Source organism: Schistocerca americana, chromosome 6 (assembly GCF_021461395.2).
Source record: "Schistocerca americana isolate TAMUIC-IGC-003095 chromosome 6, iqSchAmer2.1, whole genome shotgun sequence".
Lineage (NCBI taxonomy): Eukaryota > Metazoa > Arthropoda > Insecta > Orthoptera > Acrididae > Schistocerca > Schistocerca americana.
In genome coordinates, this window is record NC_060124.1 from 7702277 (window position 1) to 7729343 (window position 27067).

Genomic DNA, 27067 nt, shown 5'->3' on the forward strand with positions numbered 1-27067 from the left:
TCATCCGAAGTTGTGCTGTTGGAATTCCCATACAGTGCTAACATCAGCTATTAAGTCTTGAGAGACTGAGGGTTTAACAAAGTCAGGAACTTGCACTTTGAGCTGTGGCTGTTGCTCTGTAATGTTTCGAAATTTGCCTCTTCCTTACCCCAAAAAAGAGGATGTGGTAACACATCCCATGAAGGCATGGCTGAAAAGGGCAGGATCTAAATTGAAAGAATTCCTGGAGTACAACACTACTGCTGATTTTCCTCTTTCTGGTTTATGGAAGTACGGATTGTTGTAGTTGTTTCCTCGACCTGTTAGGAGAACAAGCACGCCAATGTCCTTGCTTATGATTTCCACACTGTCAGACTCAGCAACTTGGGAAATAGCTGTCTCCACAATTAATGAATCGACATCTTCTCGTGCCTGTAGCACTTGAATACCTCCATCCTCAAATTTCCTCATGAGCATAAAAATCAAGTAGTTCTTGTTGCTCTTATTTGCAAGAAACTTCTCCTGTGCGACTGCAGAATTTGTGTCTTCATCAAAAATGATATCTGATGAAGAACGTGGTGTCTTTAAACAACAGGATCTTTCAGAAGATTTTGTTTCCCTTTGCAAAGCATTATTTGGGTAGGCAAAAATTCAGAAGCTGAAAGTCTTCTTCCCCAATCAATGTTCTTTTCATATTCCTTAGCTGTGCAGGTAGAGACTACCATATTCCTCCCATGGAAAGGACAGTATTCAACCCGTCAATCAAGCAGATGTTAAAATCGGCATCATCAGATATTATCTGGATGAATCCTTCACTGGTTATGTTAGGAGGCTCATTTCGTGTAGTCGAGGATGTCTCAAATAGTGAAGCTTCCATTACTGGAACTCCGAATCCAAATGCACTAAGAGCGTCCACAGTAAGTCTTGATACAAATCTTTTGTACATGAATATACTGAGTCCAATAAACAGTGAAGTTAGAAATGACCATGGCCTTAATGCAGAAATCACAGTATGGTGACAAAGCACCAATTTTTTTTTTTTTTCTTTTACCTAGAGTTCATGTTGGCTTACAAAAATACAACAAAATTTTGACTTTCAAATGTATGAACTTGATGCCTTTGAAACATGAAATTTCATAGTATATAACTTTGATACCTTCACATTTATCATTTAAAGTAGCCATTTTTGTGTTGCAGGCATTAGAACTGTCTTTTTAGCTAAGCTCGTAAAAATGAGCAAACTTAGACAACTGATTGTGTCCAAACGGCTGCACAATTTTGATATTTAAATAGGTCATTTGACGCAAAAATTAATGCTCTTTCACTTTGGTACAGGTAAAATTTTCAGTAGGATGTATAGTTTCTGAGTAATAGGCAAAAACCTGAAAAAGGTGCCAAAATTTCTTGGTTTTTGGCCACAAAACGTTGTCCCGGGGGTTTTAGAGGCCGAAAACATGGATTCAACTTACTCTCAACTAGATACACAAGATAAAAAAATAAAAACTTCTACCTCATTTTTTGCAAACAAAGGCCTTTTTTGTGATGCGATTATTGAACTATCCATCCAGTCTAGATAATAACAGCTATAGGAGACCTGGAAGATTTAGAGTAAGACCCAAAGGAATGCTCGCTACAGGTGACAGTATTAAAATCCTAGCAGTTAACTTGAAGGATTCACCACAAAGTACCAGAGTTTGAAACGCTCCCGAAAAGCCATGAAACTCATATAATACTAGGTACAGAAAGCTGGTTAAAATTTGTAGTTGATACGAGTGAGATTTTTAGGGAAAATTTAAGTGTATATCAAAAGGACAGGCTAATGAGAAACAGAGGTGGTGTTTTGTTACAGTATACAAGACACTCGCTCAAATACACTGAGACAAAAATTGAAGCTGGATGTGAGATTGTTTAGACAAGACTCAGTTTCACAGGTAGGCATAAAATGGTAACTGGATCCTTCTATCATCCAACAGATTCATCTCCTGATGTGACCAAAAACTTCAGAAAAAAGCTCTGTTCACATGTACATAAGTTCCACAATCACGCTGTAATCATTGGTAGCGACTTTAATCATCCAACAATCAACTCGGAAAATTACAGTTTTGTTAGTGAATGGCATGATAAGACATTCCGTAACACATTACTAAATGCTTTCTCTCAAAGCTGCTTAGATCAGAAAGATCAGAACCCCACTCATCATGGAAATATATCAAATCTATCGGCAACAAATAGACCTGACGTCATTGAGGCTGTCCTCACCGAAACTGATATCAGTGACTGTGAGGCAGTTATGGTAACAAAAATTGTCGAAGTACATCATCATCATCATCATCATTTAAGACTGATTATGCCTTTCAGCATTCAGTCTGGAGCATAGGCCCCCTTATAAAATTCCTCCATAATCCCCCATTCAGTGCTAACATTGGTGCCTCTTCTGATGTTAAGCCTATTACTTCAAAATCATTCTTAACCAAATCCAGGTATCTTATCCTTGGTCTACTCCGACTCCTCCTACCCTCTACTGCTGAACCCATGAGTCTCTTGGGTAACTTTGCTTCTCCCATGCATGTAACATGACCCCACCATCTAAGCCTGTTCGCTCTGACTGCTACATCTATAGTGTTCATTCCCAGTTTTTCTTTGATTTCTTCATTGTGGACACCCTCCTGCCATTGTTCCCATCTACTAGTACCTGCAATCATCCTAGCTACTTTCAAATCCGTAACCTCAACCTTATTGATAAGGTAACCTGAATCCACCCAGCTTTCGCTCTCATACAACAAAGTTGGTCGAAAGATTGAACGGTGCACAGATAACTTAAGTCTTGGTACTGACTTCCTTCTTGCAGAAGAGAGTAGATCGTAGCTGAGCGCTCACTGCATTAGCCTTGCTACACCTCACTTCCAGTTCTTTCACTATGTTGCCATCCTGTGAGAACATGCATCCTAAGTACTTGAAACTGTCTACCTGTTCTAACTTTGTTCCTCCTATTTGGCACTCAATCCATTTATATCTCTTCGTTTTGAAGATGCTAATCTTCATACCATAGTCCTTACATTTCTGATATAGCTCTGAAATATTACTTTGCAAACTTTCAATCGAATCTGCCATCCCAACTAAGTCATCCGCATATGCGAGACTGCTTATTTTGTGTTCACATATCTTAATCTCACCCAGCCAGTCTATTGTTTTCAACATATGATCCATAAATAATATGAACAACAGTGGAGACAGGTTGCAACCTTGTCTTACCCCTGAAACTACTCTGAACCACGAACTCTATTTACCGTCAACTCTAATTGCTGCCTGACTATCTATGTAAAAACCTTTAATTGCTTTCAAAAGTTTGCCTCCTATTCCATAATCTCGTAGAACAGACAATAACTTCCTCCTAGGAACCTGGTCATATGCCTTTTCTAGATCTATAAAGCATAGATACAATTCCCTGTTCCACTCGTAACACTTCTCCATTATTTGCCGTAAGCTAAAGATCTGGTCCTGACAACCTCTAAGACGCCTAAACCCACACTGATTTTCATCTAATTTGTCCTCAACTAATACTCGCACTTTCCTTTCAACAATACTAGAGAAGATTTTACCCACAACGCTGATTAAAGAGATACCTCTGTAGTTGTTACAATCTTTTCTGTTTCCATGTTTAAAGATTGATGTGAATACTGCTTTCGTCCAGTCTGACAGAACCTGTCCTGACTCCCACGCCATTTCAATTATCCTGTGTAGCCATTTAAGACCTGACATTCCACTGTATTTGATGAGTTCTGACTTAATTTCATCCACCCCAGCCGCTTTATTGCACTGCAATCTATTGACCATTTTCTCCACTTCCTCAAATGCGATTCTACTTCCATCATCATTCATATCCCATTGTACATCGAAATCTGAAACATTACTGATTGTATTTTCACCTACATTGAGCAACTTGTGGGGTGGCGGGTGGAATAATTTTGTTATATTTAAAATGTAGAATGTTTTGTTTTAAAAATGCATTTCCCGGCCGATTAACCGTATGTGGGGCGGTGGGTGGATTTATTGTTATTTAAAATGTTCCTATTATTTATGCTGTCTTTTGTCGTTCTCAACACTGGCAAACCCACACTGATTTTCATCTAATTTGTCCTCAACTAATACTCGCACTTTCCTTTCAACAATACTAGAGAAGATTTTACCCACAACGCCGATTAAAGAGATACCTCTGTAGTTGTTACAATCTTTTCTGTTTCCATGTTTAAAGATTGATGTGAATACTGCTTTCGTCCAGTCTGACAGAACCTGTCCTGACTCCCACGCCATTTCAATTATCCTGTGTAGCCATTTAAGACCTGACATTCCACTGTATTTGATGAGTTCTGACTTAATTTCATCCACCCCAGCCTCTTTATTGCACTGCAATCTATTGACCATTTTCTCCACTTCCTCAAATGCGATCCTACTTCCATCATCATTCATATCCCATTGTACATCGAAATCTGAAACATTACTGATTGTATTTTCACCTACATTGAGCAACTTGTGGGGTGGCGGGTGGAATAATTTTGTTATATTTAAAATGTAGAATGTTTTGTTTTAAAAATGCATTTCCCGGCCGATTAACCGTATGTGGGGCGGTGGGTGGATTTATTGTTATTTAAAATGTTCCTATTATTTATGCTGTCTTTTGCCGTTCTCAACACTGGCTCTCTAACTACAATATTGGCAACCAGCAAGTGATTAGCAAAACGTGAAGCCTGTAATTAGAATTCCTAGTGCCCACTTCATCTGAGAAATTCACTTATAGCTACAGCTTATAGCTCTGAGGAATTAGGAGATTGTCTGGGATTCATAATCAAAAACAATTTTCTAAAAATGTTCACTATATTCTGAAAGTCACAGACCAAAAAGAATCCACACAATCCAACTAACAGAGCAGTTCAGAGTCTAATGCGCTGATGCAACTATAACTGTTCAAATTAAATGTTTAAGTGAATGGTCGCCATAATTTGATGATAATGTTCATCAAACGCCACGCTAAATAATGGTAGAATGTCTGTCCCGCGGCGGCACGTGAAAATACAACATACGCAAACTGAAGATAGATCATTAAAGTCATCCCAGAATTAACACTTCACTCGAAAACGATTTCATGGTTACGCGTATCCCGAGTAACTTATTATGGCATCCGAGGCTGTTTATAGCAATGATACCGACGCAACGCGACGCGACTCCCAGCACAGATGGTGTGCTAATCAGCGTCTCGAGAGAACTGGGGCCTTCTTCCTCGCGCAGCGTTCTTATATATAAAGCCACGGTGCGGACGGCTAAGGGAACGCCTGATCAAATCCGCTCTCCCAATTAGCCGCTGGGCTAGTAATGCACCACTTCAAGTTATGGAAAAAATTATCGCTTCCTTTGCTGATGGCCGATGAAGCTCTCAATTTAAATGTGCATTCAGCACACAGGTAAGTAATCATAATAAAAGTGTGACGTGGCTAAGTCAAATATTTTGGGCGAGAGAATTAATTTAATTACACTACACGCAGTAGACGAGCTCTGAACATGCCCTTTGGAGATACGCTATCGCTATAGTTTTATAGTTATTCAATTGAAACTTCTCACATCTTTATGATTATAGTGGATCTCCCTTCTACTTAAATTTACACATCCTAGCCTCATTTATTCGCCTACTTAATCTATCTTGCTTCCTTAATTTCTAAGACAAAAACCAGAAAATTATGAATTTCAACTAAAATTTGAATTTGTGAGATCCTGAATACTGTTTCTACTAAATTATTATGAAAAAGGAATCTAAATACAAATTTGTAAGTCTCTAGCTCTTTTCTGTTGCGCCAATGATTTTTACAGAAAAACGTCCAAATTTTGAAAATGGTTAAAGTTATTGAACTGATATTCAACACATATTGATTTAGTATTATTCCTGACATGCTAGAAACGTTTCAGGTTATTTACTTGATTTTTAAAGTATTGCGCAACATTTATGACATCAGAGCTAGTTACAGCGGACTAGGCTGGCACACAATGGAAAGACTGATGTGAATTTTATAAAGCGTGAGTAGGCTGCTTCCCTACAAACTCTTCAAAATATTTGCTCCATCTGCCCCAGGCATCAACAGGATTCACCAGCAGTTTTCCTGACATGTCCAAAATACTTGTCATTTCCTTCTTACCTCCCTTTCGAAAACTGCTAATTACACTCAAGAATGGTTTTCCAGCAGCTTGACCCAAAGTCTCCAACCTGTTTCCAAAGTCTTCCCAAGATTTCTTCTTGGATGCTGCAATTATGTTTGGCTTTGTTTCTTTCTTCAACATAGCTTTCTCTGTCTACCTGAGTTCTATTGTAGCCATTTTTGATATGCCTTCTTTTTCCTTTTACAGGCTGCCTTGACTGTGTCATTCCACCAAGCTGTTTGCTTCATCCTACCTTTACACACTACTGTTCCAAGACATTCTTTAGCCACTTCTAGTACTGTGTCCCTGTACCTTGTCCATTCCTTTTCCAATGACTGTAATTGACTACATTCAACTAACTGGTACCTTTCTGAGATCACTGTTATGTACTTGTGTCTGATTTCCTTATCCTGAAGTTTCTCCACTATTATCCTCCTACATATGAACCTGACCTCCTGCACTTTCGCCCTCACAATACCAATTTCACTGCAGATTAAATAGTGATCAGTGTCATCAAAGAATCCCCTGAATACACGTGTGTCCCTCACAGCCTTCCTGAATTCCTGATCTGTTATTATATAGTCAACGACAGATCTGGTTCCCCTGCCTTCCCAAGTATACTGGGGAATGTTCTTATGTTTCAAAAAGGAGTTTGTGATTAATAAGCCCATACTGGCACAGAAATCCAAGAGTTGTTTCCCGTTCCTGTTGGCCTCCATATCCTCTCCAAATTTACCCATAACCTTTTCATACCCTTCTGTTCGATTTCCAATCCTGGCGTTAAAATCACCCATGAGCAGAACACTGTCCTTGTCCTTTACTCTAACAACTACATCACTGAGTGTGTCATAAAAACTATCCATCTTATCTTGATCTGTCCCTTCACAATGCGAATATACTGACACAATCCTAATTTTCTTGCTAGACACTGTCAAATCTATCCACATCAGTCGTTCGTATACATACCTTATTGCAACTACACTGGGTTCCATTTCTTTCCTGATGTAAAGCCCATTGTGCTATTCCTGATTTGACTCCTGACAGGTAGACCTCGTATTCTCCCACTTTCTCTTCTTTCTCACACCTTACCCAAATGTCACTAACAGCTAAAACGTCCAACCCCATTTTACTTGCAGCCTCTGCCAGCTCTACCTGCTTCCCAGGGTAGCCCCCATTGATATTAATAGCTCCCCATCTCGTTACCATTTGTTTGCCGAGTTGTATCTTAGGAGTCCTTGGTTTGTCAGTTAGAGGTGGGACTCCGTCACCTCCAAAGGTCCGAGGCATTTTGCTCTGATTGTTGCCAGCATCATATTTAAAGTACGAGGGAAGCAGGTTGCTAGCCTTCCTTACCCCGGGTCCCATTGAGTTTTACCGCTAACGGTTGAGGGACTAACCGGTGGATTTTGTAGTCTTTGCCGTCTGAGCACGAAGGTGACCACGACTCAGAATATGTCCGAGATGCCCAGCCTTATTCCAAAGTAACTGGTATCCCGACTGTCAGGACCACTTACTTGGCCACTCATACGTTGCCCGTGGTTCATGAACTCGGACATGACAACAGGAACCCACACCATGAACCACAGTACATGGGCAACTAAAATGAATAAAAAGATAAGTATGTTCAACACAGTAGAATAAAAAGCCCGCAGTGTCATATCTGAATGAGGAACTTGAAACTTTTAGCGGAAGATAGGAGCGTGTAGAGGAACTAAGGACCACCTATAAAAGAATAGTTGACCATGTACTGGGTAGATATGTACCAGCTAGAACAGTTCATAATGGGAGGGACCTTCCATGTTATACAGTCACTGTAAAGAAACTCCTAAAGAAAAAGAGACTACTGCATAACAGATGTAAACAAAGCATAGGGCTATAGATAGAGAGATGCTAAATGAAATGCATTTGGCAGTCAAGAGAGCCGTCAACGATTAACGTACCAGGATATTGTCAAATGATCTTTCACAAAACAAATTCTGGTCATATGTAAAGCCTATTAGTGGCAGCAAAGTTAGTATCTAGTCACTCACAGATGAGACAGGAACTGAAATTGAGGGTAACAAAGCAGAGCCGTCAACGACTAACGTAGCAGGATATTGTCAAATGATCTTTCACAAAACAAATTCTGGTCATATGTAAAGCCTATTAGTGGCAGCAAAGTTAGTATCCAGTCACTCACAGATGAGACAGGAACTGAAATTGAGGGTAACAAAGCAAAAGCTGAAATAGTTCTTGATACTATTTCAAAATGATGCAAAGATACGCAACTTGCATTAAAAGTTCAGAAATGTGAAATTTTGCATTTCAGAAAACTAAAAAAGTAGTATCCTATGACTATAATATCAATGAGCACTTTGTAGGGATACGAAATGGAATGAGCACATAAGCTCAGTTGTGGCAAAGCAGGTGGTAGATTTTGGTTTATTAACAGAATACCAGGGAAATGAAATTAGACTACAAAAGTGATTGCTTACAAACCATTCGTGCGACCCATCCTAGAATACTGTTCATGTGTGTGGGATCCATGCCAAATAGGGCTAATGGGGGATAGCGAAATTACACAGAGAAGGCCACCACAAATGAGCACAGATTTGTTTGATTTGTTGGAGTACGTCACAGAGATGCTGACAAAACTGAACTGGCAGACTCTTTACAATAGACGTAAACTATATGTCTTGCTGATACACACTGTGTGTCTTTAATGGAGTGGTTTCCTTTGTCTTCTGCATCCTCTTGTCACTGGTCTTTGTTAATTCTTCTGCCTCTTAGAAGTAGTTTCCCAATCCTACGGCAAGAAGTTGCCCTGAAACTCTGTCCATTACTCCATCCTCTTTAACAAACCCATTGGCAGAATGAGGATGACTCCTTATAAATGAAGTCTTCAGCCGCTATCGCTAATGATTTTTCTTCAAAATTTTAGCAGTTGCTTGGATTGAACCCAGGACCTAGGATGTTTTGATTACTCTTAGATTAGCCTTACCTCTTTACTACAGATCACAATATTGGAACTTCACAGTAAGTGATGTGAATTTCCGTAGCACTGATGGTTATGACCATGAAAATACCGTTAAGATAAGTTGCTAAAATGAATCAATTGAACAGAACAGAAAATTCTTCAAAATTAGCACCATAAATAATAATAATGAGAAACATCATGAATGAGTTTTGTACATTATTCAGACAGCAGGATGTAGGGAAGTAGCATACTCACGCTTTATAAAATTCACATCAGTCTTTCCATTGTGTGCCAGCCTAGTCAGCTGTAACTAGCTCTGATGTCATAAATGTTGCGCAATACTTTAAAAATCAAGTAAATAACCTGAAACGTTTCTAGCATGTCAGGAGTAATACTAAATCAATATGTGTTGAATATCAGTTCAATAACTTTAACCATTTTCAAAATTTGGACGTTTTTCTGTAAAAATCATTGGCGCAACAGAAAAGAGCTAGAGACTTACAAATTTATATTTAGATTCCTTTTGCATAATAATTTAGTAGAAACAGTATTCTGGATCTCACAAATTAAAATTATTGTTGAAATTCATGATTTTCTGGTTTTTGTCTTAAAAATTAAAGAAGCAAGATAGATTAAGTAGGCAAATAAATAAAGCTAGGATGTTTAAATTTAAGTAGAAGGGAGATCCGCTATAATCATAAAGATGTGAGAAGTTTCAACTGAATAACTATAAAACTATAGCGATAGCGTATCTCCAAAGGGCAAGTTCAGAGCTCGTCTACTGCGTGTAGCTAATTAAATTAATTCTCTCGCCCAAAATATTTGACTTAGCCACGTCAGACTTTTATTATGATTACATACCTGTGTGCTGATTGCACATTTAAATTGAGAGCTTCATCGGCCATCAGCAAAGGAAGCGATAATTTTTTCCATAACTTGAAGTGGTGCATTACTAGCCCAGCGGCTAGTTGGGAGAGCGGATTTGATCAGGCGTTCCCTTAGCCGTCCGCACCGTGGCTTTATATATAAGAACGCTGCGCGAGGAAGAAGGCCCCAGTTCTCTCGAGACGCTGATTAGCACACCATCTGTGCTGGGAGTCGCGTCGCGTTGCGTCGGTATCATTGCTATAAACAGCCTCGGATGCCATAATAAGTTACTCGGGATACGCGTAACCATGAAATCGTTTTCGAGTGAAGTGTTAATTCTGGGATGACTTTAATGATCTATCTTCAGTTTGCGTATGTCGTATTTTCACGTGCCGCCGCAGGACAGACATTCTACCATTATTTAGCATGGCGTTTGATGAACATTATCATCAAATTATGGCAAGCATTCGCTTAAACATTTAATTTGAACAGTTATAGTTGCATCAGCGCATTAGACTCTGAACTGCTCTGGTAGTTGGAGTGTGTGGATTCTTTTTGGTCTGTGACTTTCCGAATATAGTGAACATTTTAGAGAAAATGGTTTTTGATTATGAATCCCAGACAATCTCCTAATTCCTCGGAGCTATAAGCTGTAGCTATAAATGTATTTCTCAGATGAAGTGGGCACTAGGAATTCTAATCACAGGCTTCACGTTTTGCGACTCACTTGCTGGTTGCCAATATTGTAGTTAGAGAGCCAGTGTTGAGAACGGCAAACAACAGCATTAAATAAATAATAGGAACATTTTATAAACAACTATCCCACCCGCCACACCACAAGGACAAGGGATGAATATAACAAATCTCTTTCTGTACTAAAGGAGACTCTTTTCTTTACATTCCATACAAGACTTATGTTTGATCTATGTTATCCATTTGAAACAGTAAATTTCTTCATTATCTTATAGTGCTTTCCTTTTTCTTAAAGTAATCAACAGTTTTTCTAGGTAGAAATTCATTACTTCCATTTTGCTTGTTACAAAAATACGTAGCCACTAGTTCTCACTACTTAAGGCTACTGGTCAAACCTTTTGTACAATAAAAGTTTCTCACCTGCATGAAAGCATCGCCAAGCATTGAGAATGTTGCAGGTCCTGGTGCATGTTCTACCAAACGACGAAAACATTCAGCATAAGCCATACGATCACCACGATGCTTTAAATGTATCTCAGCCATTTGACACTGTGCTTGTCTATATGAGGATTGCCCAGGGGAAACAGATTCTAACTCGTGTAATGCTGCTGCCACATCTCCTTGTGCTAGAAGTAGTTTGGCTTTCATCAGGACAATCCGACCCCTCTCAGAAGTGGCACCAAAGGACTCGGCTGCTGCTGACAATTGCTTGTCTGCTGACTGGAGATCACCTACAGAATACATACATCTTTCACTGAACACTAAGTAACTAATTTCAGTGTCATAGTTCCCTCCACTGCACATAAGAATATAGTGAGTAGCAATGGTACAAAACAGTGAGTAAAAATGGTACACCTAGAAAATATTTGTTCATGACATTCCAGAGTAGAGAAACACAGACAATAGTTTGGCATTATTAGTGTCATCATGAGTATAAGAAAGGCTACCTAAGACGCTAACTGTGTGAAGGACACAAACCTTGGTGACCATGGCATAGTATATCTACAGTGGAACTACACTGGTCACTGTTTAGTTTGTAGCATGGGTCACAACATGCAGTAAGAGCAGTGGCGGATCCTGTATTAGAGCACAAGTGTACGTGAACACTCTAACTTTCAACACCTTGCAGATTTATTGGTTATTTTTCTTTGAATGTTGTTAAATGTAGCATAGATGTTGCAATCTGAAGGGATACGGCACTTAAATCTAACACGCTACTGCTTCTCCGGACTTCGTAAAACTTGGCAACAGGGTCACGAGTATACCTTCAGTTGTGCAGGTTTTAAGGAGCTTTTGCACATGTGCTACTCAACTAATTGCCTTACAGGCCAAATACATATGGATTAGATAAACAATGTGTATGGTTCACAATGCGCACAGCTAGCCCTTGCACTCAAGTAGAAATTTATGTCAGTGCCACCAGATGGTAGCACACTGCAGCAGACTTTTACCCCAGTTTGCTTGGCATAAATCCGGCTACATCATAGCACACTCCCCAGATATGCTAATTCACACTATTTTTTAGATCAGACATCAGTGCATGTCAAAGATGTACTGACAATAAACCTATTTTGTTTTGGAGGATTCTGAATGAGATACAATACATTGAGTTTTGAATTTTATCATACAGTAATACATTTGAGATGCTGAAAAACATAAGGGCCTAAAGCACATCAGTGTCAATTATGAGATTGTAGCATTTATTCATGTTTTTTGAAATCTGTTGATCTTATGGCAAGTCAGGTTTATTTGCGCTGTAGGCCCACATTGTATCTGTGAAAATTCATGAAAAGCTTATCACTGGTTTCTCTTATATTCACTTAAAAGTTGGATTGACAGAGGTGTGCTTTAGGCCCTTATAGATCTCAGCACCTCATTTGTATACTGGCCAAGTGACCATGTTGGTAAACATTACTACCTGAGTTTAATCATTTCCACCAACGGCATTTTGTATTTGGAATTGGTTGATTACTGTGTGGGAATCAGCTTTCGTGTTCAGTGTAAACATAAACTATGCTGAATCTATTTTAAACACTAACAGAAAAGTAAAGCTGTGAGGATGGATCATGAGTTGTGCTTGGGTAGATCAGTCGGTAGAGCGAATGCCCGCAAAAGGTGCAGGTCTCGAGTGCGCTTCTCTGTCTGGTACACAGCTTTCATCTGCCAGGAAGTTTCGTATCAGCACACTCTCTGCTGCAGAGTGAAAATCTCTTTCTGGAAACAGAAAAGTAAATTACCAGGAAGAGTTAGCCACTAAAGGACTAAGGTCTCCAGGAACAGGTCCTTTGATTGAGAGAGTGACAAAATCAATTAAGTGTGACAGGTAAACATTCTCGAGTAAGTACAATCTAACTTCTGCACCATTTCAATGCAGTAACGTGTTCATTGTAAATAAGTATTATAGTAGTTGTATTACATGTTTATTACCTTGTATATAAATAAATAAATAAAGCTTTTTATTTTAAATTCAGTGCATTAGTATTTGTAAAATGACTCTTTCATATAGTGTTCATTAAAAAATGACGATCGTTCCACTTGGGACCTGTGGAATGGTACATTAGCTTATTTGTTATAGTTGTAAATATTTGTCATGTATTGTTATTTTCCTGACATGTTCCACATCCTGGAGGACCTCCTCACTATGGATCAATTGGAATGAAAGTAAATCTAATCTGATTTTCAGCCCGGAAGTAAATCCAAGAACTAACACATCAGTTAGGGATTTTTTAAACTTGAGCTGCAGAAGCTTGCACATTATTTCATTATTGCCCTTAACTGTACTTAATTACATACAAAACAACAAAATTCCACAAAAACAATTCTTTCTGTTGTCAGATCAGATATGTATTTTATTACTATTACTATTATTATTATTATTTCTTTCTTTTCTCAGACGTTATGTCTGGTCAAAAATGGAAAGTGACGCGGACCTTGATCAAGCGTGACTTCCTTTTAACTGTACAGTATATGTTATATTACATTTAGGAACTTTTGGGTAGTTGAACATGTATCAATAATTACGGATTTCTGTAGTTGTATATATAAGTTTGGATGTAGCTGTATTGCATTGATGTACTGGTGGATATTGTGTGGTATGACTCCTGTAGTTGATAGTATAATTGGTATAATGTCCTTGACTTCCTCAGCCAGTTGGATGTATTTTTCAATTTTTTCTCCTGTTTTCTTTTGTATATTTGTTGTATTGGGTATTGATATTTCGATTAGTTGTGTTAATTTCTTCTTCATCTGTTATAATGGTTCTGTTCCAGTATAATTTGTATTCACCATTCTCCAGTACATTTTGTGGTGCATACTTGTATGTGGGAACATGTTGTTTTATAAGTTTATGTTGTAAGGCAAGCTGTTGATGTATTATTTTTGCTACATTGTCATGTCTTCTGGGGTATTCTGTATTTGCTAGTATTTTACATCCGCTTGTGATGTGATCTACTGTTTCTATTTGTTGTTTGCAAAGTCTGCATTTATCTGTTGTGGTACTGGGATCTTTAATAACATGCTTGCTGTAATATCTGGTGTTTATTGTTTGATCCTGTATTGCAATCATGAATCCTTCTGTCTCACTGTATATATTGCCTTTTCTTAGCCATGTGTTGGATGCGTCTTGATCGATGTGTGGCTGTGTTAGATGATACGGGTGCTTGCCATGTAGTGTTTTCTTTTTCCAATTTACTTTCTTCGTATCTGTTATGTGATCTAAAGGGTTGTAGAATTGGTTATGAAATTGCAGTGGTGTAGCCGATGTATTTATATGAGTGATTGCTTAGTGTATTTTGCTAGTTTCTGCTCGTTCTAGAAAGAATTTTCTTAAATTGTCTACCTGTCCATAATGTAGGTTTTTTATGTCGATAAATCCCCTTCCTCCTTCCTTTCTGCTTAATGTGAATCTTTCTGTTGCTGAATGTATGGGATGTATTCTATATTTGTGGCATTGTGATCGTGTAAGTGTATTGAGTGCTTCTAGGTCTGTGCTACTCCATTTCACTATTCCAAATGAGTAGGTCAATATTGGTATGGCATAAGTATTTATAGCTTTTGTCTTGTTTCTTGCTGTCAATTCTGTTTTCAGTATTTTTGTTAGTCTTTGTCTATATTTTACTTTTAGTTCTTCTTTAATATTTGTATTATCTATTCCTATTTTTTGTCTGTATCCTAGATATTTAAAGGCATCTGTTTTTTTCCATCGCTTGTATGCAGTCGCTGTGGTTATCCAATATGTAATCTTCTTGTTTAGTGTGTTTTCCCTTGACTATGCTATTTTTCTTACATTTGTCTGATCCAAAAGCCATATTTATATCATTGCTGAATACTTCTGTTACCTTTAGTAATTGGTTGAGTTGTTGATTTGTTGCTGCCAGTAGTTTTAGATCATCCATGTATAGCAAATGTGTTATTTTGTGTGGTTATGTTCCAGTAATATTGTTTCCATAATTTGTATTATTTAGCATGTTGGATAGTGGGTTCAGAGCAAGGCAGAACCAGAAAGGACTTAATGAGTCTCCTTGGTATATTCCACGCTTAATCTGAATTGGCTGTGATGTGATATTATTTGATTTTGTTTGGATATTAAGTGTGGTTTTCCAATTTTTCATTACTATGTTTAGGAACTGTATCAATTTAGGATCTACTTTGTATATTTCCAATATTTGTAGTAACCATGAGTGGGGTACACTATCAAAAGCTTTTTGGTAATCAATGTAAGTGTAGTGCAGTGATCTTTGTTTAGTTTTAGCTTGATATGTCACCTCTGCATCTATTATCAGTTGCTCTATACATCCTTGTGCTCCTTTGCAACAGCATTTTTGTTCTTCATTTATAATTTTGTTCTGTGTTGTAAGTGTCATTAATTTCTGTGTAATGACTGAAGTTAATATTTTGTACATTGTTGGTAGGCATGTTATGGGGCGATATTTAGCTGGGTTTGCTGTGTCTGCTTGATCTTTAGGTTTCAGATAAGTTATTCCATGTGTAAGCGTATCAGGGAATGTGTATGGGTCTGCAATGTAACTGTTAAATAATTTATATTTAAAAACAAAGATGATGTGACTTACCATACGAAAGCGCTGGCAGGTCGATAGAAACACAAACAAACACATACACACACACAAAATTCTAGCTTTCGCAACCAATGGTTGCTTCGTCAGGAAAGAGGGAAGGAGAGGGAAAGACGAAAGGATGTGGGTTTTAAGGGAGAGGGTAAGGAGTCATTCCAATCCCGGGAGCGGAAAGACTTACCTTAGGGGGAAAAAAGGGACAGGTATACACTCGCACACACACACATATCCATCCGCACATACACAGACACAAGCAGACATTTGTAAAGGCAAAGAGTTTGGGCAGAGATGTCAGTCGAGGCGGAAGTACAGAGGCAAAGATGTTGTTGAAAGACAGGTGAGGTATGAGCGGCGGCAACTTGAAATTAGCGGAGGTTGAGGCCTGGCGGATAACGAGAAGAGAGGATATACTGAAGGGCAAGTTCCCATCTCCGGAGTTCTGACAGGTTGGTGTTGGTGGGAAGTATCCAGATAACCCGGACGGTGTAACACTGTGCAAGATGTGCTGGCCGTGCACCAAGGCATGTTTAGCCACAGGGTGATCCTCATTACCAACAAACACTGTCTGCCTGTGTCCATTCATGCGAATGGACAGTTTGTTGCTGCTCATTCTCACATAGAAAGCTTCACAGTGTAGGCAGGTCAGTTGGTAAATCACGTGGGTGCTTTCACACGTGGCTCTGCCATTGATCGTGTACACCTTCCGGGTTACAGGACTGGAGTAGGTGGTGGTGGGAGGGTGCATTGGACAGGTTTTACACCGGGGGTGGTTACAAGGGTAGGAGTGAGAGGGTAAGGAAGGTGGTTTGGGGATTTCGTAGGGATGAACTAAGAGGTTACGAAGGTTAGGTGGACGGCGAAAAGACACTCTTGGTGGAGTGGGGAGGATTTCATAAAGGATGGATCTCATTTCAGGGCAGGATTTGAGGAAGTCGTATCCCTGCTGGAGAGCCACATTCAGAGTCTGATCCAGTCCCGGAAAGTATCCTGTCACAAGTGGGGCACTTTTGTGGTTCTTCTGTGGAAGGTTCTGGGTTTGAGGGGATGAGGAAGTGGCTCTGGTTATTTGCTTCTGTACCAGGTCGGGAGGGTAGTTGCAGGATGTGCAAGCTGTTTTCAGGTTGTTGGTGTAATGGTTCGGGGATTCCGGACTGGAGCAGACTCGTTTGCCACGAAGTCCTAGGCTGTAGGGAAGGGACCGTTTGATGTAGAATGGGTGGCAGCTGTCATAATGGAGGTACTGTTGCTTGTTGGTGGGTTTGATGTGGACGGACGTGTGAAGCTGGCCATTGGACAATGGAGGTCAACGTCAAGGAAAGTAGCATGGGATTTGGAGTAGGACCAGGTGAATCTGATGGAACCAAAGGAGTTGAGGTTGGAGAGGAAATTCTGGAGTTCTTCTTCACTGTGAGTCCAGATCACGAAGATGTCATCAATAAATCTGTACCAAACTTTGGGTTGGCAGGCCTGGGTAACCAAGAAGGCTTCCTCTAAGCGACCCATGAATAGGTTGGCGTACGAGGGGGCCATCCTGGTACCCATAGCTGTTCCCTTTAATTGTTGGTATGTCTGGCCTTCAAAAGTGAAGAAGTTGTGGGTCAGGATGAAGCTGGCTAAGGTAATGAGGAAAGAGGTTTTAGGTAGGGTGGCAGGTGATCGGCGTGAAAGGAAGTGCTCCATCGCAGCGAGGCCCTGGACGTGCGGAATATTTGTGTATAAGGAAGTGGCATCAATGGTTACAAGGATGGTTTCTGGAGGTAATAGATTGGGAAAGGATTCCAGGCGTTCGAGAAAGTGGTTTGTGTCTTTCATGAAGGATGGGAGACTGCATGTAATGGGTTGAAGGTGTTGATCTATGTAGGCAGAGATACGTTCTGTGGGGGCTTGGTAACCAGCAACAATGGGGCGGCCAGGATGATTGGGTTTGTGAATTTTAGGAACAAGGTAGAAGGTAGGGATGCGGGGTGTCGGTGGGGTCAGGAGGTTGATGGAGTCAGGTGAAAGGTTTTGTAGGGGGCCTAAGGTTCTGAGGATTCCTTGAAGCTCCGCCTGGACATCAGGAATGGGATTACCTTGGCAAACTTTGTATGTGGTGTTCTGAAAGCTCACGCAGTCCCTCAGCTACATACTCCCGACGATCAAGTACCACGGTCGTGGAACCCTTGTCCGCCGGAAGAAAGATGATGGATCGGTCAGCCTTCAGATCACGGATAGCTTGGGCTTCAGCAGTGGTGATGTTGGGAGTAGGATTAAGGTTTTTTAAGGACTGAGAAGCAAGGCTGGAAGTCAGAAATTCTTGGAAGGTTTGGAGAGGAATATTTTGAGGAAGAGGAGGTGGGTCCCGCTGTGACGGAGGACAGAACTGTTCCAGGCAGGGTTCAACTTGGATAGTGTCTTGGGGAGTTGGATCATTAGGAGTAGGATTAGGATCATTTTTCTTCATGGCAAAGTGATATTTCCAGCAGAGAGTCCTTTCACGCCGATCACCTGCCACCCTACCTAAAACCTCTTTCCTCATTACCTTAGCCAGCTTCATCCTGACCCACAACTTCTTCACTTTTGAAGGCCAGACATACCAACAATTAAAGGGAACAACCATGGGTACCAGGATGGGCCCCTCGTATGCCAACCTATTCATGGGTCGCTTAGAGGAAGCCTTCTTGGTTACCCAGGCCTGCCAACCCAAAGTTTGGTACAGATTTATTGATCACATCTTCATGATCTGGACTCACAGTGAAGAAGAACTCCAGAATTTCCTCTCCAACCTCAACTCCTTTGGTTCCATCAGATTCACCTGGTCCTACTCCAAATCCCATGCCACTTTCCTTGACGTTGACCTCCATCTGTCCAATGGCCAGCTTCACATGTCCGTCCACATCAAACCCACCAACAAGTAACAGTACCTCCATTATGACAGCTGCCACCCATTCCACATCACACGGTCCCTTCCCTACAGCCTAGGTCTTCGTGGCAAACGAATCTGCTCCAGTCCGGAATCCCTGAACCATTACACCAACAACTTGAAAACAGCTTTCACATCCCGCAACTACCCTCCCGACCTGGAAAGAAGCAAATAACCAGAGCTACTTCCTCATCCCCTCAAACCCAGAACCTCCCACAGAAGAACCACAAAAGTGCCCCACTTGTGACAGGATACTTTCCGGGACTGGATCAGACTCTGAATGTGGCTCTCCAGCAGGGATACGACTTCCTCAAATCCTGCCCTGAAATGAGATCCATCCTTCATGAAATCCTCCCCACTCCACCAAGAGTGTCTTTCCGCCGTCCACCTAGCCTTCGTAACCTCTTAGTTCATCCCTACGAAATCCCCAAACCACCTTCCTTACCCTCTCACTCCTACCCTTGTAACCACCCCCGGTGTAAAACCTGTCCAATGCACCCTCCCACCACCACCTACTCCAGTCCTGTAACCCGGAAGGTGTACACGATCAATGGCAGAGCCACGTGTGAAAGCACCCACGTGATTTACCAACTGACCTGTCTACACTGTGAAGCTTTCTATGTGGGAATGACCAGCAACAAACTGTCCATTCGCATGAATGGACACAAGCAGACAGTGTTTATTGGTAATGAGGATCACCCTGTGGCTAAACATGCCTTGGTGCACGGAAAGCACATCTTGGCACAGTGTTACACCGTCCGGGTTATCTGGATACTTCCCACCAACACCAACCTGTCAGAACTCCGGAGATGGGAACTTGCCCTTCAGTATATCCTCTCTTCTCGTTATCCGCCAGGCCTCAACCTCCGCTAATTTCAAGTTGCCGCCGCTCATACCTCACCTGTCTTTCAACAACATCTTTGCCTCTGTACTTCCGCCTCGACTGACATCTCTGCCCAAACTCTTTGCCTTTACAAATGTCTGCTTGTGTCTGTGTATGTGCGGATGGATATGTGTGTGTGTGCGAGTGTATACCTGTCCCTTTTTTCCCCCTAAGGTAAGTCTTTCCGCTCCCGGGATTGGAATGACTCCTTACCCTCTCCCTTAAAACCCACATCCTTTCGTCTTTCCCTCTCCTTCCCTCTTTCCTGACGAAGCAACCATTGGTTGCGAAAGCTAGAATTTTGTGTGTGTGTATGTGTTTGTTTGTGTTTCTATCGACCTGCCAGCGCTTTCGTATGGTAAGTCACATCATCTTTGTTTTTAAATATATTTTTCCCACTTGGAATGTTTCCCTGTATTATATTCATGTTAAATAATTTAGTTAGATGTGAATGTGCTGAGGTGAACTTCTTTAGCCAGAAATTTGCTATTTTATCTTTCCCAGGGGCTTTCCAATTGTGAGTAGAATTAATTGCTTGGGTGACTTCATGTTGCAAAATTATCACCTCAGGCATTTATGGTATCATCTTGTATGTGTCTGTTTCTGCTTGTATCCACCGTGCATGCCTGTTATGTTGTACCGTGTTTGACCATATATTGCTCCAGAAGTGTTCCATGTCTTATGTTTGGTGGATTGTCTATTTTAATGTGTGTGTTATCTATTGTCTGGTAAAATTTCTTTCGGTTTGTGTTGAATGTTCGGTTTTGTTTCCTTCTATTTTCACTTTTTTTGTATCTTTTAAGTCATTTGGCCAATGCTTGTAATTTCTGCTTCTTTTCATCCAATTGTTCCATCCCTTCTTGTTGTGAGATTTTACCTAACCTTTTTCGATTTTTTTCTGACATTTTATTTCTTATAAATTATGTTGCACACCCCCCCCCCCCCCCCCCCCCCGCCCGCCCGCCATGAACCATGGACCTTGCCGTTGGTGGGGAGGCTTGCGTGCCTCAGCAATACAGATAGCCGTACCGTAGGTGCAACCACAATGGCGGGGTATCTGTTGAGTGGCCAGACAAACGTGTGGTTCCTGAAGAGGGGCAGCAGCCTTTTCAGTAGTTGCAAGGGCAACAGTCTAGATGATTGACTGATCTGGCTTTGTAACAATAACCAAAATGGCCTTGCTGTGCTGGTACTGCGAACGGCTGAAAGCGAGGGGAAACTACGGCCGTAATTTTTCCCGAGGGCATGCAGCATTACTGTATGGATAAATGATGATGGCGTCCTTTTGGGTAAAATATTCCGGAGGTAAAATAGTCCCCTATTCGGATCTCCGGGCAGGGACTACTCAAGAGGATGTCGTTATCAGGAGAAAGAAAACTGACGTTCTACGGATCGGAGCATGGAATGTCAGATCCCTTAATCGGGCAGGTAGGTTAGAAAATATAAAAAGGAAAATGGATAGGTTAAAGTTTGATATAGTGGGAATTAGTGAAGTTCGGTGGCAGGAGGAACACGACTTCCTTCTGGTCAGGTGACTACAGGGTTATAAACACAAAATCACATAGGGGTAATGCAGGAGTAGGTTTAATAATGAATAGGAAAATAGGAATGCGGGTAAGCTACTACAAACAGCATAGTGAACGCATTATTGTGGACAAGATAGATACGAAGCCAACACCTACTACAGTAGTACAAGTTTATATGCCAACTAGCTCTGCAGATGACGAAGAAATTGAAGAAGTGTAAGATGAAATACAAGAAATTATTCAGATAGTGAAGGGTGACGAAAATTTAATAGTCATGGGTGACTGGAATTCGGTAGTAGGAAAAGGGAGAGAAGGAAACGTAGTAGGTGAATATGGATTGGGGCTAAGAAATGAAAGAGGAAGCTGCCTGGTAGAATTTTGCACAGAGCACAACTTAATTATAGCTACCACTTGGTTTGAGAATCATGAAAGAAGGTTGTATACATGGAAGAACCCTGGAGATACTAAAAGGTATCAGATAGATTATATAATGGTAAGACAGAGATTTAGGAACCAGGTTTTAAATTGTAAGACATTTCCAGGGGCAGATGTGGACTCTGACCACAATCTATTGGTTATGACCTGTAGATTAAAACTGAAGAAACTCAAAAAAGGTGGGAACTTAAGGAGATGGGACCTGGATAAACTGAAAGAACCAGAGGTTGTACAGAGTTTCGGGGAGAGCATAAGGGAACAATTGACAGGAATGGGGGAAAGAAATACAGTAGAAGAAGAATGGGTAGCTTTGAGGGATGAAGTAGTGAAGGCAGCAGAGGATCAAGTAGGTAAAAAGACGAGGGCTAGTAGAAATCCTTGGGTAACAGAAGAAATATTGAATTTAATTGATGAAAGGAGAAAATATAAAAATGCAGTAAATGAAGCAGGCAAAAAGGAATACAAACGTCTCAAAAATGAGATCGACAGGAAGTGCAAAATGGCTAAGCAGGGATGGCTAGAGGACAAATGTAAAGATGTAGAGGCTTATCTCACTAGGGGTAAGATAGATACTGCCTACAGGAAAATTAAAGAGACCTTTGGAGATAAGAGAACCACTTGTATGAACATCAAGAGCTCAGATGGAAACCCAGTTCTAAGCAAAGAAGGGAAAGCAGAAAGGTGGAAGGAGTATATAGAGGGTCTATACAACGGCAATGTATTTGAGGACAATATTATGGAAATGGAAGAGGATGTAGACGAAGATGAAGTGGGAGATACGATACTGCGTGAAGAGTTTGACAGATCACTGAAAGACCTGAGTCGAAACAAGGCCCCCGGAGTAGACAACATTCCATGGTACTACTGACGGCCTTGGGAGAGCCACTCCTGACAAAACTCTACCATCTGGTGAGCAAGATGTATGAGACAGGCGAAATACCCTCAGACTTCAAGAAGAATATAATAATCCCAACCCCAAAGAAAGCAGGTGTTGACAGATGTGAAAATTACCAAACAATCATGATGTGACTTACCAAACGAAAGCGCTGGCACGTCGATAGACAAACAAACAAACACAAACATACACACAAAATTCAAGCTTTCGCAACAAACTGTTGCCTCATCAGGAAAGAGGGAAGGAGAGGGAAAGACGAAAGGATGTGGGTTTTAAGGGAGAGGGTAAGGAGTCATTCCAATCCTGGGAGCGGAAAGACTTACCTTAGGGGGGAAAAAAGGACGGGTATACACTCGCACACACGCACATATCCATCCACACATATACAGACACAAGCAGACATATTTAAAGACCATATTATATGGTCTTTAAATATGTCTGCTTGTGTCTTTTTAACTGTATGGTATATGTTACATTGCATTTAGGAACTTTCGGGTAATTGAACAAGTGTCAATAATTACAGATTTCTGTAGTTGTATATATAAGTTTGGATGTAGCTGTATTGCATTGATGTACTGGTGGATATTGTGTTGTATGACTCCTGTAGTTGATAGTATAATTGGTATGATGTCAACTTTATCCTGATGCCACATGTCTTTGACTTCCTCAGCCAGTTGGATGTATTTTTCAATTTTTTCTCCTGTTTTCTTTTGTATATTTGTTGTATTGGGTATGGATATTTCGATTACTTGTGTTAATTTCTTCTTTTTATTGGTGAGTATGATGTCAGGTTTGTTATGTGGTGTTGTTTTATCTGTTATAATGGTTCTGTTCCAGTATAATTTGTATTCGTCGTTCTCCAGTACATTTTGTGGTGCATACTTGTATGTGGGAACATGTTGTTTTATAAGTTTATGTTGTAAGGCAAGCTGTTGATGTATTATTTTTGCTACATTGTCATGTCTTCTGGGGTATTCTGTATTTGCTAGTATTGTACATCCGCTTGTGATGTGATCTACTGTTTCTATTTGTTGTTTGCAAAGTCTGCATTTAATTATTATTATTATTACTATCACTATTTTTATTGGCAGTGGCTGTAGTTTCTGAAGTTGTTGATAAGTATAAATGTTATACAGCAGATGCTATTAATTTCACACTCTCTAATTTATCTGAATCTAAAAATCTGTGAACACCCAGAAGCTTGTACATTATTTCATTATTGCCCTTAACTGTACTTAATTACATACAAAACAACAAAATTCCACAAAAACAATTCTTTCTGTTGTCAGATCAGATATGTATTTTATTACTATTATTATTATTATTACTGTCGCTATTATTATTGGCAGTGGCTGTAGTTTCTGAAGTTGTTGATAAGTATAAACGTTATACAGCAGATGCTATTAATTTCACACTCTCTAATTTATCTGAATCTAAAAATATGTGAACACCCAGAATGTATTTTCAGCAGCTGCCACTGATTAGGAGTATTTAAGAATATTCTAGCCAGAAGGTAGTAGTTTGAGTAAAAGTTAATTGACCCCTAAATAATTTACATAATAATAATAATCAGCTTAATGGCACATTAAATATGACTGAGTACACTGCAGTTCCCAAACAAAAATCATGTACAAGAACTAGAACAGGCAAATACAGTATGTAATCTTCATAATTCTGAAGCAGAATCGTTAATACCACCTACCTATGAAACAAGTTTATTGCTCCTGCCTGTTAATGCACATTCCTCCAATACTGATGGAAAAGTTAAACTGTACTGTGCTTGTGGTAAATGAACACTGGCTATCATATGGAAAATTAGAATAAGTACAAATAGCAATGAATTAGTAACAGGCTATTGTAGAACAAATATGAAATATGGTGGCATTTCAGCCTACATTAAAATACACTAAACAATGGAAAGTCCAAGTCGGAATGTCAGCAGTATTATGAAAATGGTAGATTGCTACTCACCATAAAGATGACATGTTGAGATGCACACACACACAACAAAAAGACTGTTAGACATTAAGTTTTTGGCCAAAGCCTTCTTCAGAAAAGAAAACACATGCACTGTTCCAAGAAAACACATGCACAGTTGCACAAGCAAGCACACCTCATAGACACATAAACAAAGCAGACGGAGATAGTGGTCATGTATGCATGAGATGTGCTAGCTTGTGTGAATGTGTACATGTTTTCTTTTCTGACAAAGGCTTTGGCCAAAAGCTCATTGCAGTCTTTTCATCGTACCTATCTCCAATTCAATGTGTCATCACTATGATGAGTAGCACTGCGCCCTTTTCATAACAGTGTTCAAAAAAATTATGAAATTACACATGTAATTGACCTTTGTACAGAATCTAATTTTGGGGCTGCAGCTGCACTATTTCCAAGACCAGAAATTATAGCTTCTCTGTGTATCAACCCTCCCAATCACAATATGGATTTGTTCATAGAAAATCTTCCCCAGAAAAAAACTTGCAGAGAGATAATATTTGCTGACATTAATATTGATATCAGTTTTACAGGGTTTATACTACATTTTTATACTGTATAAATGACAAGACTGAAAGGCTGGCTGCATGCCTGCATATTATTTCCTATAATTTTCAATTTAGCGAAATACAATCTGGTACAATTAAACTAAGTCTTTCTGACCATTTCTACAGATAACAATACAGATATCTGTCATGGAAGGGTGATCAGATCCATTAATGAACAGAAGCTAAACAAACTACGATCTAGATTAAGCTTAATAGAATGGAATGAGCTAACTATACATTATATGGAAGCTAATAAGTCAACCACAATATGTTTATGGTGTGCTAACTGAAGTCTTTCAAAAAATATGCCCTGAACATTGTAAGAAATATTCCAAGGAAAACACCGTTTCTAACAAAGTTTAAAATATTTGTAGATACCACAACTAAATCCTCCTGTCTTGTGATAGGCCACATTACAGTATAAAGGACAAGGAAAAGTAAATGATTATGAGAAATGCACTGCAAATCTGTAATCACAACAGCAAAAAGCAAGGACAATGCTGGATACATTCTATTTTTAAATAATTATACACATCATGGGGAGTCATTACAACAGAATTAAATTATTGAAAGAGAGATTACAGTATTCCAGTTCCTCCCAACACATTAAATGCAAGCTTTGCCAATTGTAACTTAGAAACCAACAATGAGAATGATGTGAGCAAGGAACGAGCACTAGAGCCACCATTACACAATAAATCAACTGACGGTTTTAAAGGAAGTCACGGAAGAGTAAATGCCCTGCCGCCATTGGATAAGCAGCAGCCAGCAGCAAGTCACACTCTTAGCTCACTTATATGTTTTATAGTTTAATTCTTAATTTCTTGTGTGTTTTTGGGTACTTGCATAGTTTAATTCACAAATTTCAGGCATATTATAGTATTTGAGAGCTGTAGGATCGCGTTTTAGTACCTATATAATGTAAATTTGTGTAGTCATCAGTTGTCTGTTTGTTTTGAACGGCTTGTGAGATAAAAGAGAGGAAAAAAAATTGTTAGGGATAGATACGGACTGCGCCTGTTGTGTATGGATTCAGGGGGAATTGGCCACCATCCCTACACAGCTGGAAGCTGTGTTGGCCGTGGTCGACAGGCTCCAGGCTTTTGCCCTGGGCCGCGGTGACGTTGGGACATCCAAGGCGAACACTTTGGCGCCTCTGGAACCTGTAGCATCACCTGGGATCTGATGCCACTGCACCCTCGGATTCGGACATTTACCTGACGGCAAACCGGGCAGAAGGCGAAAGTTGGTGCTGGCTGAAAGGCTGTACCCTTACACCTCCGTAACAGGTTTGAGTGGTGGTGGTGGTGGTTAGTGTTTAACGTCCCGTCGACAACGAGGTCATTAGAGACGGAGCGCAAGCTCGGGTTAGGGAAGGATTGGGAAGGAAATCGGCCGTGCCCTTTCAAAGGAACCATCCCGGCATTTGCCTGAAACGAGTTAGGGAAATCACGGAAAACCTAAATCAGGATGGCTGGAGACGGGATTGAACCGTCGTCCTCCCGAATGCGAGTCCAGACAGGTTTGAGGTACTGCCCATTGCTGAGAGTACTTCTGAGCCAGCGCAGACAGTCTCGGCTGTTGTGGCAGTGGCTGGTCTTCCTGAGAGGTCCAGACAAGCGCAGAGGGTGGTATTGCTTGTCATTGGGAGCTCCAATGTTAGGTGGGTGATGGAGCCCCTTAGGGATATGGCAGCTAAGGATGGGAAGAAAGCCAATGTGCACTCCGTGTGCATACCAGAGGGAGTCATCCAAGATGTGGAAAGGGTCCCTCCGGATGCCATGAATGGTACAGGGTGCAGCCAACTGCGATGGTGGCTCATGTTGGCACTAATGACGCATGTTGCTATGGATCGGAAGAGATTCTCCCTGGTTTCCGGCAGCTGTCTGAGTTGGTGAAAACTGCCAGTCTTGCTAGCAAGATGAAGGCAGAGCTCGCCATCTGCAGCATCGTTGACAGGACTGATTGCAGACCTTTGGTACAGAGCTGAGTGGACAGTCTGAATCAGAGGCTCAGACGGTTCTGCAACCGTGTAGGTTGCAGATTCCTTGACTTGCGCCATGGGGTGGTGGTGATATGGGTTCTGCCAAATAGGTCAGGTGTCCACTACACACAGGAGGTGGCTACACAGAG

General features: G+C 40.4%; 1 protein-coding gene across 1 annotated transcript in view; it reads right to left on the bottom strand.

Moving 5' to 3' along the window:
• LOC124619708 (tetratricopeptide repeat protein 21B-like) overlaps window positions 1–27067 on the bottom strand; it is a 266652-nt gene that overhangs the window by 90367 nt on the left and 149218 nt on the right. The window contains exon 11 of the mRNA XM_047146266.1: window positions 11099–11409. Coding sequence (XP_047002222.1) covers window positions 11099–11409 — 311 coding nt within the window. The remainder of the gene's footprint in view (window positions 1–11098; window positions 11410–27067) is intronic.